This window comes from Microcebus murinus, chromosome 4 (genome assembly GCF_040939455.1).
Source record: "Microcebus murinus isolate Inina chromosome 4, M.murinus_Inina_mat1.0, whole genome shotgun sequence".
Lineage (NCBI taxonomy): Eukaryota > Metazoa > Chordata > Mammalia > Primates > Cheirogaleidae > Microcebus > Microcebus murinus.
In genome coordinates, this window is record NC_134107.1 from 1,739,728 (window position 1) to 1,753,026 (window position 13,299).

Here is a 13,299-nt window from a genome sequence, read left to right on the forward strand (position 1 = left end):
CTCCATATTGCTTTCCACGGAGGGTGAACTTCACTAGTTTGTTCTTGATTCTCTATGTGGCCGTGGCCCGTGTTTCTACGAGACGTTCCTCCTTTTTTTTTTGTTTGAGACAGAGCCTCACTCTGTTGCCCAGGCTAGAGTGAGTGCTGTGGCATCAGCCTAGCTCACAGCAACCTCCAACTCCTAGGCTCAAGCGATCCTCCTGCCTCAGCCTCCTCAGTAGCTGGGACTACAGGCATGCACCACCATGCCCGGCTAATTTTGTCTATATATTTTTAATTGGCCAATTACTTTCTTTCTATTTTCGGTAGAGATGCGGTCTTGCTCTTGCTCAGGCTGGTCCTGAAATCCTGACCTCGAGTGACCCGCTCGCCTCAGCCTCCTAGAGTGCTGGGTTACAGGTGTGAGCCACCATGCCCAGCCTAGACGCTCCTCCTGGACACCGGGGACTTGGATGCTGCACGCCCGGAGCCTGGGATAGGCAAGCACACAGCTGGTAGAAGCAGCCTTGGCAGGTGGAGAATTTTCTCCTCGATTCCAGCCCCCAAAACTGAGGGTTGGAGTTGTAGATTCAGCACTGCAGAGTCATGGGAGCCTGGTTCCCATCCAACTTCACCCGGATACCGCGCCTCCGGCTCTTTGCACGCCTCTGAGCCAGGCCCTTTGTCTTTGGTTGGCTGCTAGGCAGGGCCGAGGTGGGACTGGGTGGCCTGGCTCAGCCCCTCTCCGCTGTGTCCAGGGTATAAGACAGACCAGGGGCCTAGAAGTGCCAGCAGGAAGGGAGAGGAGATTCTAGGGGGAGAAGACACTCCTGACTGTGTGTCTCTCTGTCCCCTGCCTCTGCCCCAGTTGACCCTGGGTGTCCCTCCTGTTCTCAGCCCCTGCGTCCCCATCTCTGAGCCCCCCGCCCCCGCCCCCTGCACCGGGCCTGGCGCCCCTTCCCTCCCCTGGGCCTCAGGAGCTGCCCCTGCACCCGCCTGCCCTGCAGGATGCCCCAGCTGAGCCTGTCCTGGCTGGGCCTGGGGCCGGCGGCCGCCTCCCCGTGGCTGCTGCTGCTGCTGCTCGGGGCCTCCTGGCTCCTGGCCCGCGTCCTGGCCTGGGCCTGCGCCTTCCACGCCACCTGCCGCCGCCTCCGCTGCTTCCCGCAGCCCCCCAAACGCAGCTGGCTCTGGGGGCACCAGGGCCTGGTGAGTGTGGCAGCAGGACCGGGCTGGGGGTCAGGGCGGGGGATGTCCCCAGGGCCGGGGGCGGAGGTGGGCTGGAGAGCGAGCAGCTGGCTCTTGAGCAACAAAAGAGAATCAGGTGCAAGGAGTGACCAGGACAGAGCACAGCTGGAGGGGAGGGGAGGTGCCTCGGGGGCTCCCCAGGGCAGCAGGCAGCAGCCAGGCGGTAGCTGAGCCCACATCCTTGTTGTCCTGGTCACGGTCCGGAGCCCCCCGCGTGACCTCAGGCGGAGGACAGTCTCCAGCTGAGTCACGTCCTCGTGGTGCGATTGGTGTTTCGTAGCTGTCCGTGGGCTTGGCCGAGGCCAGGCGAAAGCCCAGCCCACGGTCTCCCATGCCCCCAAGGCTGGCAGGAAAAAGACCCCAGGTCCGCAGACGCTTCCTTCTTGGTTGGAGGGACCGGGAGCCCAGTGGCTGTCACCTGGGAGGGTGTAGGAAGCCAGCCCTGATGCCGAAGTCCTGAGTCACAGTGCTGCTCTTTGGGGACCTGGTTCGGTGGCTGCCCCCGGGGTCTGGAACCCCTCCCAAGATGAGAGGAGGCGCCTTCCCCATTGGAGCCGGGCGCTGGGACGCACGCTTGGGGCTTTGAGACAGTCCCCATAGGCAAGGAGCAGGAGGAAGCAGAGATCCTCTCCCCCTGTGTGGAATCCGGACACGCCAGGCCCTGCGGGGGCCACCCCACCGCTGGAGGCTGCAGGGGGCACCTGCGGTGGCTCCTCTCGGGCTAGCGTATTAGTCACAGTCCTGCAGAGTCAACACGACATATACATATAGACACAGGTGCACAGAGACAAGAGGGAGTTTATTGGGGAAATTGGCTCGGGTGATTTTGAGGGCTGGGAAGTCCTGTGGTTCGCTGGGCGCAAACGGGAAAACCAAGGAAGCCGATTCACGGCGAGCCCACACCAGGCTGCTGGCATAAGTCCCAGAGTCTGGCAGCCAGAGCAGCTGGCATTCCGACGTCCAGGGGCGGAGAAGGAGGATGTCCCAGCTCCGGAAGACAGAGCCGAGCTCCCTCCTCCCCCTTTCTGTTCTCTCTGGGCTCAGTGGCTTGGCTGGTGCCTGCCGGCGCTGGGGAGGGAGGATCTTCCTTCCTCAGTTTACCCATCCAAATGCTAATCTCTATGGAAACACCCTGGCTGACACACCCAGAAAAATGTTCGCCAGCTATCGGGGCAACCCTTAGCCCAGTCACGCGGGCACCTGACACTAACCATCAGAGGAGGTGACGGCCCTGCCTTGCTTGCAGGTCATGAACTCGGAGCAGAGCATGCGGGAAGTGACTGAGCTGGTGGCCACCTACCCCCAGGTCTTTGTAAAGTGGCTGGGCCCTGTCCTCCCCATTGTCACTCTGTGCCACCCTGACTTCATCCGGTGTGTCCTGAACGCCTCAGGTACCCTGCGGGGCTCGTGGTCGTGGGTGTCCAAGGGCTTCCAGCCCCTCCTGCTCCAAGCTGCTGTGTGGCCCCTGCAGGACCCGGATCCCTCCCTCCTTCTGCTCCTTCAGCCACCTTCCTCTTCCCTGCATGTACCCCCCAGCCCCAGCCTCAGCATCACTCCTCTGCCCTCGTGTTCCGGACACCACCGGCCTCCTTCTTTCTATGCCGGGCAGGATGAGGAAGGGAAGCCCCGGGTTGGGAGCCCACCCCTCACTGCTCAACTTCCCTCCTGCTCCTTTCCATGGCTCCTGAGGGTCTGTTTCTTCTGCCAGACTCCATCAGGCCCAAGGACAGGGTCTTCAGCAAGCTCCTGAAGCCCTGGCTGGGTGAGTAGCTGCAGGTGAAGGAGGGGTGGGGACAGCCTGGTGGGCAGGAGAAGGCGCTGCCTTCGCCCATGGCCCTTGGCTGCCCTCCTAGGGGACGGGCTCCTGCTGAGCGCTGGTGACAAGTGGAGCCGCCACCGCCGCATGCTGACGCCCGCCTTCCACTTCAACATCCTGAAGCCCTACGTGAAGATTTTCAACGGGAGCGTGAGCATCATGCTCGTGAGTCCCTTAAACCCAGCGTCCCAGTGCCGTAGCTTGTCCTCCCCCAGCCTCAGTTTCCCCATTTGTAAAAATGGACATAGCAATCCCCCCTCCCCCCCCGTGAAGGGTAGCTAAGATGAATGGAGTCATGTCCCTGGCACGTGGCAGGTGCTCGGAAGGCATCCGTTTTCTGCATTTCTCACGGAAGCCCTGCGGGCTGTTGAGTCTGGACGATAATGATGAAACGTGCAAAGCAATTCTTTATGCACAACTTTAAAGCTCTTAAAACACCTTTTGGACCAAATAGAAATCTCTAAGACAAACGCCAGGGACTGCACGTTTTTGGGCAAACTGCACGTTATTTAAATCATCGTAACTACAGATCGTAATGCACTTTGGGTGTTGTCACAAAAACAATTAAACAACTAATTAAACAATTAAAGTTCCTAGTACTTTTTGAACGTGTGGTACTGCGTAAAGCATTTTCCTCTATGAAGAGGGAGCAAACAAAGTTTACATAAGTATCCAGATTCGCTCCTTTTTCCACGGGCGGCGCAAACTCTGCAGGCGCTCGTCGGAAATTTTTTCTTTCCACTCTCCGGAATACACGTAGGTCCATGCTGCTTCATATCACCTGACGACCTCTCTTGGGTGGATCTTTATGAGGTGCGCTCCTTGCACCCCCAGGGGAAGGGCTGGACAGATTTGAGAAAGCTCGTGAGTGGCCTGAAAGGTGTTAAAACACTTTTAAGCCTCACTGGCTTGAAAGAATGAGTGTTTGTTGTTGATCATGAAAGGGCAGGAAGCTCAGGCCACTGTCTCGTCCCGGCTGGCCTCCCTCCTACGTCTGCGGTCACGCGTGGGTCTGGAAGAATGCTCTGCGGGTCCGAGCTCAGCTCTGTCTCAGGTGTGGGGCTGGCTGCAGGCTGGCCTAGGCTGGCTTTGGCGGGCCGCCCGGACTCCTGCGTTCGTTCTCCGCACTCCAGCAGCCTAACCTAAGCTCGCTCGTGGGTTGCAGAGACTGCACGGAAACATTCAGAATCGGAACGCCATGACGCCACCTCCCGTTACCGGCTGGAGCAGGTCCCAAGGCCAGCTGGGGTCCGAGAGGTGGAGAAATAGGTTCTGCCTCCTAATGGAAGGAGGTGCACAGTCTCTTCGCAAAAGGCTGAGGATACAGGGAGGGACGAAAAATGGGGGACATTTCTGCCATCACCTGCTGCTATGCTAAGGTGGAAGATGATAATGAGAGCTAACTTTTACTGAGCACTTACTGCATGCCAGAAAACCATGCCGATTCCACGAGACGCGTCGTCTCCGATCTAATCTTCACAGCCCTAGGAGGTAGAGAGGACTGTGATGGCCACATGCTGGATGAGGAAACTGAGGGCCAGAGAGGTCGGGGAGCTTGCCCAAGGTCACCCAGCTAGTAAGTGAGCCAGGAGTGGTGGAGCAGGGGTTGCTTTACCCGGCAACAAAGCAGGTCAAGTCAACTTGTACTGAAGATGCGAGTAGGTGGGACGGGGCAATGAGTTGACTAAAGGCGCTCAGAGCACGGGAGGCAGGGCTGGAACCTGAGTTCCGGTCTCCTGACTCCCAGCCTTGCGGTCTTCATCTCCTAAGAGTAACAGCTTCCTCTCCCACCTGACTCTGGGCCTTCCTGGGGACAGGTGCAAGTGGCAGAGGACAGGAGGCTGGTTCTGGGGGAGTCCATCCTGGTGGTTGGGGTTGGGGAGGGGCCCAAGGGAGTCAGGTGCCCACCCCAGCTCTGCGCCCTTCTCTGGCCAGGCCAAGTGGCAGCGCCTGGCCTCGGAGGGCAGCGCCCGTCTGGACATGTTCGAGCACATCAGCCTCATGACCTTGGACAGTCTGCAGAAATGCGTCTTCAGCTTCGACAGCCACTGCCAGGAGTGAGTCCTTGCCCGGGGCGTGGGGACTTGGGAGTAGAGGGGGGGGGGAAGAACACTGGTCAGAACAACTGAAAGAACCTTCCGGGGGACATGGGCCAGAACTGGGCATGGAAGGACCCTGAAGAGGAGAGAGAATGAGCGGTTCTTCCAGGGAGGCGGGACTGTGGTGTGAAGGCAAGAAGGCTAGGGCAAGCAGAGCATGTGCAGCAGGCATTAAGGGGGCACCTTGCAAATGAGTTTGGAGGATGTAGGCAATGGCTAGATCCCAAGGACGTTGAAAAGCCTGGCAAAAGGATACGAACTTTTTCCAAGTTTTCCAGGGAGCCCTGGCGCAGATGACAGTCATGGTCAGAGCTGAGCTTGGACGCCTGACTCTGAGTAGGGTTCCTCAAACGTTTTAAACAGGGGGCCGGCTCACTGTCCCTCAGACCGTTGGAGAGCGCGGCGCACATTCCACACGTGCGCACTGGGGCCCGGGACCAGCCGGCTGCTAAGCAGGACAGGCAGCGGGGCGGCAGCAACAACTCCTGGCGGGCCGGATAAATGTCCTCGGCGGGGCCGCGTGTGGCCCGCGGGCCGTAGTTTGAGGACCGCTGCTAGCGGATCGACTGTCATGCAGAGACAGAGTGGAGAGAGTCCTGGACAGGAGGAGGTCTCGGCTTGGTGGAGAGAATGGGGGGGCGGATCTGGGAGAGAGACTGAGGAAGAATGGGCGGGACCATGTGTGTGTGGAGTAAGAAGGAAAGAAAATGAGCATGATGGTGCCCAAGTTGTGGCCGGGGACCTGGAGCACGAGGCAGCTCACAGAGAGTGGGAGGCGGAGAGAGAAGTGGGCACGCAGGGCTCGTGTTTTCGGGTGGGACGAGGTTCTCGGGATAGCGACTGGGAGGTGATCCCAGGGTTTCGTGTGTGTTAAGGAGCCGCCTCCTCCTCTCTCTGACCTGGCCCTGCAGGCGTCCCAGCGAGTACATTGCTGCTAGCTTGGAGCTCAGCACGCTCACGTTAAAACGGTACAAGCAGATCCTCCTGCACGCGGACCTCCTGTACCACCTCACGCCCGACGGGCGGCGCTTCCGCAGGGCCTGCGCCCTGGTGCACGGCTTCACGGACGCCGTGGTCCGCGAGCGGCGCCGCGCCCTCGAGAGCCAGGGTGTGGACGGCTTCCTCAAAGCCAAGGCCAAGTCCAAGACCTTGGACTTCATCGATGTGCTCCTGCTGGCCAAGGTGGGCCTCTCCGGGACCCGGATTCCAGAGCCGGACTAGACACTGATGTCCAATGTCAGGTCCATGAGCCAGGGCTTGATCCACAGGGCACCCACTGGGGAGCCATGGAAGGTGGTTGAGGAAGGGCGGGACACGTGGGAGACAGGTTGCAGAGTGACCGTGTGGAAGGCTGTCTGGGAGGAGCAAGCGGGAGGCAGGAGGCCAGGGAGGAAGCCCGTGTGGCAGGTCTGGAGATGGCAAGGGCGGCATCCTGCTTGGACGATGGGTCTTCAGGGATGTTTCCGGTGGGACTCAGGTGCCCTCAGAGCAGGTGTGACCCGGGGGTTTTGCCTCCTGTCTCCAGGATGAAGATGGGAAGGAGCTGTCAGACGAAGACATACGAGCAGAGGCTGACACCTTCATGTTTGGGGGTGAGGGTTCTGGTGTGGGACTGCAGTGGGGACGGGGGGCTCTCCAGCCCAGGGACTGGATGGGTGGAGCTGGATCCCTCCATTCTGCCCATCCCCGCCCTTCTCCCATCCTCCCTGAGAGCCCCCATGTGTGGCGCTGTCCACACCCTGGTGCTGAAGCAGCCCAGAGACTCCAGCCTGCCTGGCTGCCCCTCAGGCCACGACACCACGGCCAGCGGTCTCTCCTGGGTCCTGTACAACCTCGCGAGGCACCCGGAGCACCAGGAGCGCTGCCGGCAGGAGGTGCGGGAGCTGCTGAGGGGCCGTGAGCCCGCAGAGATTGAGTGGTGAGTGCAGGTCCTCAAGGCCTGTCCCTGAGCCCCTGTCCTTGGCTCTGCTGCCGGGAGGGGAAGGGGGAAATGGCTTTGCTGACTCTGCCATTAGTGCCTAGCGGCAGTAGGAGCAGGGCGCAGAAGCAGGGCCCGGTACCCAGCCTGGCCAGCAAGGGAAAGGTTGCAGGCGTTGGGGCAGAAAGTTCTGGGAGTCCATATTTATTGCCCCGACAACTTGCTATGTGACATTAGTAAAGTAATATTCTCTTCTGAACCACTTTCTCCTCTGTGAATGTGGAGGAATTTCTACCCCGCAGGGCTGCTTGGAGAATGAGTGACCATGTGCGTAGAGCAGATGCCTCCCAGCATGCATGCAGTCAACAAGCTTCTCCTCCACGCACTTGCTTTTCTGGCTAAAGTTGCGTTTCCCCAAGACTTTCAGCCTCTTTAATTTTTGCTCCCCCTTCTCTACTTCACACCTTGCAGTCTATTTCACTGATTTGCAATAATCTTAGTGGGTAAACGTCGTCTGTCTCTTCGTTCAGTAAACACTTCCACACTGCCTTCCCTTTTCTGACTTGGGGCCCATCCTGCAAGGGTGAAGCCGGGGCAGAAGGAAAAGGAGGCGAGGCCGGGGAGGGAAACTCAGCGCGTTGGGCGTGGGGACCGGCCAGCGCTTCCACCCTAGGGGACAGGATGGGGGCGTGCACCAGGCGTGTCTGGGGGATGAGAAGTAGTAAAGGTGTTTGAATCCTTGTGAAATGCACGCCGTGGGGCACAGGGAGGGGACCCGGTGGGGCTGGGGCTGGTGACGCAAGCCCCTCTTCTCTGGGGATGCTTTGGAAACCACGTAAAGAGATTGGACTTTAACCTGATGTGTGTCAGTGTAGATACTGAGGTAGGAATCTCTCTTTTTTTTTTTTCCCCCTTCAAATGGCTAATTGTCCCAACAAAATCGAATGACAAGTTTGTACTCGTCTTATGATTTTAAACAATAGCAGCTTCACAACAAGCTAAAATGACGTATTCCTTTGGCTTTATTTCCGGACTCTCGTTCTTTTTTCATTTATTTGTTAGCCATGTGTAAATGCAAAGAAGTCTTCAGTATCATGTTTTTAAAATACTTTCCCATTTGATACAGTCGGTTCTGTCCCATTACTTTGTTTTTATAATTTCTTTTTTTTTTTTTTTTGAGTTCTTATTTTTCCATTTGAACTTTACACTCAGGTTGGCTAGTTTGGAAAATACTCTTGGAAATTTTAATCAATAATCTTAGTGGGTGAAAGATTATTTTTCTGAGGTCCCAAACTGTCCCCTCTGTTTGGGACCTCAGATGCCAAGGTTTGGGTTAACCATGCTCTTCCATTACGGCCAGTTCTCCTGCTTTTTCCATGCAATACTTATTTCTTCCCATTTATCCCCATTCCTCACTTCCAAGCCCTCCACCAATATGATTCTAGAGAGATGGGTCTCTCTAGAATTCTATGGAATTCATAAAATTTCTTGTTGGAGTGGATATATTTTAAAATCGCAAATACGTTCTTACATCCCAGATCTTGCGCTGGTTCTTGCCTTTCTCAGAAACGCAGCGCTGTGGTTTGATTGGCCGCCCATGCTTCTGAGGATACTTAGTTTGTTGCTTTTAACCATCATATATAGTCCTTTCCTCTCTCATCCCTTAGTGCTAGATACCCAGGCTGCTTCCATCTCTCCGGTACAACGAACACCTTCGAAGATGTCTCTTTATCTGCCTGTCCGAGCATCTCTCTGGGATATATACTTGGGAGCCAGTTTGCTGGGCGGTAAAACATGCATGGCGTTTCCTTGACCATATACTGGCAGTTGTCACTCAGAATGGCAGCCCCTGTCCACACCATTGTCAGGGCATAAGGCCACTCTCCCCCAAACCTTAGCCGACCCTCAGCCTTAGCTACCTTGCTAATTCTTGTCTAGAAGCGAAGTGACATCTCATTGTCAGATAATTTCATCTTCTCTGATAACCAGTGACTTTGAGCATCCCTTCTTAAATCTCCTGTGTTTGAGCCTCCTTGAATTCTTAGATCTTATCCTTTGCCGGCTTTTCCCCTCTGGTGACTTGTCCTTTCTCTTGTTGATTCTCAGGAATACCTTACCTGTTTCAAGATCAGATCTAGACAAGGTCTTAGCTCTGCATGTTTATTGTGGACATCTTCTCCAAACCTCTTATTGGGGTGTTGACTCCATCCATGGTGTCCTTTGTTACACAGAAATTCTTATTTTTGTGATACACATTTATTTCTCCTTTCTTGATCTCCCATTTTGTGCTTTTGGGTTTTAAGAATTCCTACTCTGAGATCACAAAAATGTCTCTTCTGTTATCAACTTTTAACCGCACAGTTTTGCCTTTTCTTGTATAAGAAGAGAGTCCTCATAGATGAGGGTCTGGCTCTTTCTGTTTCCACATTACCAATGTTTGAACACCTCTTCCCAAAGTACCTATCCATTGCCCAGGGTTGTGTGGACATTCCCTGACCAGGTGCCAGCTACTCACCTATCTATGTGCCTGACTTTGAGCTCTCTGTTCCATGTGTCTGTTTTCCTGTTCATGCAGCAGACCCCGACTTTAAAACTTTTTTTATTTCATTAGTATCACTATGCCTTTGTAACAGGTCTTAATACCAGGTAGGTTGAGTTTCTTTCTTCTATCTTTCCTTTCTAGATTGACCTAGCTCTCGATCAACATCAACTCTTCCGATTACAATACGATTGTCGACTTCCAAAAAAACCCAGTTAGATTTTTAATTAGGTGGCATTGAATATATTGGTTACTTTAGAAAGAATTGACACTTTTATATTATATCACCTTGCTGTACAGTGTGAAGTGAATCTTGTTTATTCAAATAACCTTATAGGACCTTTATGGAGATTTTTCCCCCCCTGCTGTGTTGTTAGCTCATTATATAATTTAAGAAACCTTTTCATGCCAATGTATTCACACTTTTAAGGCTACCCTCTGAGTGTGACGTTTTTCTCATAGATGCTTCTAAAACTAAAGGCCAAGTTTTCTTCTAGCACTTTGTGACTCTGATTTTCTGGTGCTTAAATCTTGGATTCATCTGGAGTGTATTTTGTCACAGGTCTAAGGGTCAAAGAAAGATGGTGAGAGGGAGTCACAGGGCATCAGTAGGAGTGTCTTGGCTCCTTGGATGACCGCTGGGGGTGCTCTTTAGGGAGGACCTGGCCCAGCTGCCCTTCCTCACCATGTGCATCAAGGAGAGTCTGCGGCTGCACCCCCCAAGCCCGACCATCTCCCGCTACTGTGCCCAGGACATTGTGCTCCCGGATGGCCGGGTCATTCCCAAAGGTGCCCACGGTGGCAGGGGGAGGCGGCTCCTGGGTGGGGAGGTGGTCCCTTCAGGCAGCTTGGACCTTGTCCTGACTGTCCCCTCCTCCCGACAGGGAACGCCTGTGCCATCAGCATCTTTGGGATTCATCACAACCCGTCAGTCTGGTCCAACCCTGAGGTGCTGCCCCTCCCCCCTTCTCCCCCCTGGGGCCTGGTGACGGGGAGGGGTCCTAACCGGGGACATCAGACACCCCCTCTACTGTGCCCACATCTGTCTTTCCTGGGGGAGGCTGGGTGTCCTGAGACTCCCCATCCAGCAGCCCTGTCTTCCCGGGTCCCCAGGTGTATGACCCCTTCCGCTTCGACCCAGAAAATTCCCAGGAAAGGTCTCCTCTGGCGTTTATTCCCTTCTCGGCGGGACCCAGGTGAGGCCACGGGGGTCAGAGGCGGAGACCGGACGAGGGTGGTGAGAGTATAGGAGGCAATTTCGTCACATCCTCCACCCCTAGTGTCAGAATTGTGGGGTGGCTGTTTGGGGAGGGGGGAGGGCAGAGATTTGAACAAGATCCTTGGAAAAGGGGTATGCTCAGAACCCCCCCATGTCTGCTGGTCTGAGCTGGGGCTGGAACCGGGCCAGGTTCAGGGGGCACTAGGAGCCCACAGGGGGCTCCCAGGCACGGCTATACCCCCTCTGCCCTCCAGGCTCCTCGGGGTGAGGGTGGGGGTCCCGGGCCAGGTTCCAGGTGCGATGGGGCCCAGTTGGGGGTCCCTGGCTGCAGTTAGAGTCCCCACCCCCCACTCCCGCCCCCAGGAACTGCATCGGGCAGAACTTCGCCATGACCGAGATGAAGGTGGTCCTGGCGCTCACCCTGCTGCGCTTCCGCGTCCTGCCCGACCACACGGAGCCGCGCAGGAAGCCGGAAATTATCCTGCACGCCGAGGGCGGCCTCTGGCTGCACGTGGAGCCGCTGAGCGCGGGCGCGCAGTGACCCACCACTGCAGGCTTTAGATCCACTCCGACCCACCCACCTACCTGCCTTTGCAGACTCCCGCTGAATGATGGAAGAACATGATACTATCTAGCGTTTATTGGGCATTGGCTAAGTGCCAGCAAGGCGACATGTACCACGCCACGAAGCAGGCGTTGTCATTATGAGCTTTCCCCATTTGCAGACAGAGGCTCAGAGAGGTCAGTTCACTTCACCAAGGCAACACAGCCAGGAAGTGGCTGGGCCAGAAGGGGAACCCTAGTCTCTGTCTGATGGGAGTCAGCATCCTCTACCATGAAGCCATTCAGGCTACTATGCCCATCTCCTTTTCCCTAGTAATATGTGATTAAAAAGCTGAGGAGAAACGAAATTGAAAACAGGAAAGCTATTCAGGAGATTAATAAAACAAAAAAAGCTGAGGAGAAGCAAACAATTCACACTGATAACCAGCCGGTCTGTGTTTAGAGAAGAAAACAACCTGCCTCCAGAGAATTCAACTGAAATAATGTCATGGGGTCCCCAAATCAGGCAGTAAGTAGAATGTGTCTGGGACCACCACCTCCAGCCCTGCTCCGAAAGCTGTCAGGGCCCATCACTCAAAGCCCCCGGGCACCCTTCCTGGAGGCCACGTCAGAGAGTCTTGATTTCAAAATGTATTAATATCACAAAGCTGTAGTAATCACAACAGTATGGTACTGGCATGAAAACAGCTATTTAGGGCCAATGGGAATAGAACGCAGAACCACCAAACAAAACATGTGACCTCCTAGCTCCTCAAGCACAGCCTTCTGTAGAATTCAAATTCTACAGAACAAATCCTAGATTGGTTTTCAAAATAAAACGAAAATATAAAAGATGAACGAAAACGTATTAACAAAAACAAAAAGATTTTATTAAAATCGAAGGCCCCAGGTTGCCCACCCAAATGGATGAAAGACTTAAATTTAACACCTGAAACCATAAAACTCCTAGAGAAAAAGATAGAGGAAAATCTCCTTGACATTGGTCTTAGCAATAATTTTTGGGATACCGCCCCGAAAGCACAGGCAACAAAGGCAAAAACGGGCCGGGCGAGGTGGCTCTCGCCTGTAATCCTAGCAGTCTGGGAGGCCGAGGTGGGCGGATTGCTCAAGGTCAGGAGTTTGAAACCAGCCTGAGCAAGAGCGAGACCCCGTCTCTACTATAGATAGAAAGAAATTGATTGGCCAACAAATATGTAGAGAAAAAATTAGCCGGGCGTGGTGGCGCATGCCTGTAGTCCCAGCTACTCGGGAGGCTGAGGCAGGAGGATCCCTTGAGCCCAGGAGTCTGAGGTTGCTGTGAGCGAGGCTGATGCCACGGCACTCACTCTAGCCTGGGCAAGAAAGTGAGACTCTGTCTCAAAAAAAAAGTTTTCCTTGTAGACAACGCAGAGGAGAGCAGTGAATAGGGTAATGACCCAAAACGTGCAGATGCTGTTCGTCCTTTTTGTAGCTGGACGCCAGGAGCCCGGGCCCATTTTCCGGACAGCGTATTGGGCTTGGGCATGCCTAAGGGCACTGGGGTCGGACTGTAATTTCTGTGCGTGAAGAAAATCTGAAAAGGTCAGGCTCGGAGAAAGACTCAGTAGGTCTCCTGGAGAAAAGATTCATGAATTTGGCAGTTTATTTAGGTCGAAACCTTAAACTGACCCCAGGTGAGGGCTTCTTGCCATGAATATCAAAGCATTGAAGTAGGGGCGGTTCCCACACCCGGCAGAGGGGACCTGAGGCCACATCGAGCTCCCAGACCTAAATCCTCACAGGTTCCTGTCTCATCACCAGGGAGTGACCCACTCTGGCTCCATGCTGGCAAAGCCTGACTCTGAGGCTTAGGAATGTGTTTCACCTCCCCGACACGGGTCTTCCTTGTGAACTCGGGCTGCACCAGGCGGCTTCTGTGAGATCTTTCAAATGTTTGTTT

The 13,299-nt window shown here is 55.0% G+C and overlaps 1 protein-coding gene across 1 annotated transcript; it reads left to right on the forward strand.

Moving 5' to 3' along the window:
* Window positions 1-894: 894 nt before the first annotated feature.
* On the forward strand, window positions 895-11,358 carry CYP4F168 (cytochrome P450 family 4 subfamily F member 168). The gene is made up of 12 exons (XM_012758367.2): window positions 895-1,187; window positions 2,473-2,617; window positions 2,935-2,988; window positions 3,080-3,207; window positions 4,978-5,099; window positions 6,053-6,323; window positions 6,667-6,733; window positions 6,930-7,059; window positions 10,254-10,387; window positions 10,483-10,547; window positions 10,712-10,794; window positions 11,181-11,358. Exons 1-12 carry the CDS (start codon window positions 990-992, stop codon window positions 11,356-11,358), a joined length of 1,575 nt encoding a protein of 524 aa, XP_012613821.2. The 5' UTR covers window positions 895-989.
* The last annotated feature ends 1,941 nt before the right edge of the window (window positions 11,359-13,299 follow it).

What these genes read in the sequence shown, in the direction of transcription:
- CYP4F168 (XM_012758367.2), top strand. Translation starts at nt 990, where the DNA reads ATGCCCCAGCTGAGCCTGTCCTGGCTGGGCCTGGGGCCGGCGGCCGCC. An exon ending in GCTCCTGAAGCCCTGGCTGG is followed by an intron (nt 2,989 to 3,079) that starts GTGAGTAGCTGC and finishes CTGCCCTCCTAG; the next exon opens with GGGACGGGCTCCTGCTGAGC. An exon ending in TGGCCGGGTCATTCCCAAAG is followed by an intron (nt 10,388 to 10,482) that starts GTGCCCACGGTG and finishes TCCTCCCGACAG; the next exon opens with GGAACGCCTGTGCCATCAGC.